This window comes from Galeopterus variegatus, unplaced genomic scaffold, assembly GCF_000696425.1.
Source record: "Galeopterus variegatus unplaced genomic scaffold, G_variegatus-3.0.2 Scaffold256, whole genome shotgun sequence".
In the NCBI taxonomy this organism is placed as follows: Eukaryota; Metazoa; Chordata; class Mammalia; order Dermoptera; family Cynocephalidae; genus Galeopterus; species Galeopterus variegatus.
In genome coordinates, this window is record NW_007726367.1 from 18053 (window position 1) to 19865 (window position 1813).

Here is a 1813-nt window from a genome sequence, read left to right on the forward strand (position 1 = left end):
ACACACACCCACTTACAGATTGAGAAGTTTCACAGGATAATATTTATCCCTGCTACATTTGATGATTTCCATTCCTTTTTTTTATTTTTTGATGCTGGTTGCATTAAAAATCGGTGAAGCTGATTTCATGACTCACTAGTCTAATGAGTGAAGACCTGCAGTTTGTAAAACACTCTCTAGGCTGTTTATCCCAAATGACCTTCTAACACAAGTATCAGCAAACTACGGCTCCTGGGCTAAATCCAGGCCAATGTCTGCTTTTGTAAATAAAGTTTTATTGGAACATAGTCATGCTCATTCATTTACATATCGTCTATGCTTTTGTGCTACAGCAGCAGAGGTGAGTAGTTGCAACAGACACTATATGGCCCATAGAGGCTAAAACATTTACTTTTCTGGCCCTTTATGGAAAAAATTGCTGATCTATACCCAGATCTAACCCTGCGTCTCCTTTGCTTAAATTTCTCCAGGGATCCACTTTGCCCTCTGGCCCCAACTCAAGCTTCTTTGCCTGGCTTAGAAAACCACCTCCTCTAGCCTCCCTTGCTCTGTTCCTGCTGACCTCCCTTCCCCAGGGGGTTCATGTTCTCCCCCAGCATGAGCAGGCTGTGGGGGTATGGGGATAAGGCCCCTGCTTGCTTCCTGATGCCTAGTTCTGCTCCCTGCCCCACAGGCCTCCTGGGAATGGTTGCCCACATGATGTACACGCAGGTGTTCCAGGTCACCGTGAGCCTCGGCCCTGAAGACTGGAGGCCCCATTCCTGGGACTACGGGTGGTCCTTCTGGTAAGTGGCTTTTGACTTCAGGGCAAAAGCACCTTAGGTGCCAGACCCCCGAGGCATGCTGGGTCAACAGCAGCTCAGCCCAGTTGTGGGGGCAGAAGAAGCGGGGGTAGCCTGCAGTCCAAAGGCGTTTGGGACCCTAGAGCAGTGGTTGGCAAACTATGGCCCTGGAGCAAAATCCGGCCCACCACCTGTTTTTATACAGTCGTCAAGCTAAGGATGGTTTTTACATTTTTAAATGCTTGAAAACAAATCAAAAGAGGAATAATATGTTGTGACATGTGAAAATTACATGGAATTCAAATTTCGGTGTCCATAAGTAAAGTTTTCTTGGAACACAGCCTCACTCATTGTGTGCGAATTATTTACGGCTGCTTTCACACTACAAAGTCTAGAATATTCATTCTCTGGCCCTCTGCCGACCCCTTCCTTAGATGTCTGCTCTGGAAGGTGGAGATAACAGCTGGCAAAACCTGGAGTCAGGCGAGCTGTGGAGGGTTCTGGGTGGTTCGATGGGGTAGGAGGACCCCAGGGAGAGGCCTGATGCAAGGAACACACCTCAGAATGTGGTGTGTGCAAGAAAGGCAGAATTAGTCAGGATTCTTTTGCTTGCAAGCCATAGGATCCCAAGCTTCAGTAAACAAGAGGTGTGTATTAGTTCATGTAACTGAGAAGCCCAGGGGGATCAGAGAGGGCATCTGGGTTGTAACAGAAAAACCCACCCACATCAGTCTAAGCAAGAAGGAGATGCACTGGTGCATGGAAATGGGCAGCGCAGCCAGGGCGTGGACTTCGGGGTGCGTTCCATCCAGCGTCGCTGACGTCATCAGGACTGAGTTCCCTTCCTCTGTGACCATCTGAGCACGGTCCCTCCACATGCTGACTCTGCCCCTGGGCTGGCTTCCCCCTTGATGGAGAGAAAGCGCCTCCTGAGGCTGGTTCTTCCTCCTTCACATAAAGGGGAGAAAGAGCTTTTTTCTTCAACATAGACTAAAATCCCAAGCTTCCCTCTGATGGGCTTTTTCTCTCCT

General features: G+C 48.9%; 1 protein-coding gene across 1 annotated transcript in view; it reads left to right on the forward strand.

Annotated features, from left to right (window-relative positions):
• The first annotated feature begins 315 nt into the window (after nt 1-315).
• Nucleotides 316-1813, forward strand: part of GSG1L (GSG1-like) — a 50407-nt gene continuing 48909 nt past the window's right edge. Inside the window, exons 1-2 of the mRNA XM_008566622.1 lie at nt 316-340; nt 674-785. Of these exons, the coding sequence (XP_008564844.1) occupies nt 316-340; nt 674-785 (137 nt within the window). The remainder of the gene's footprint in view (nt 341-673; nt 786-1813) is intronic.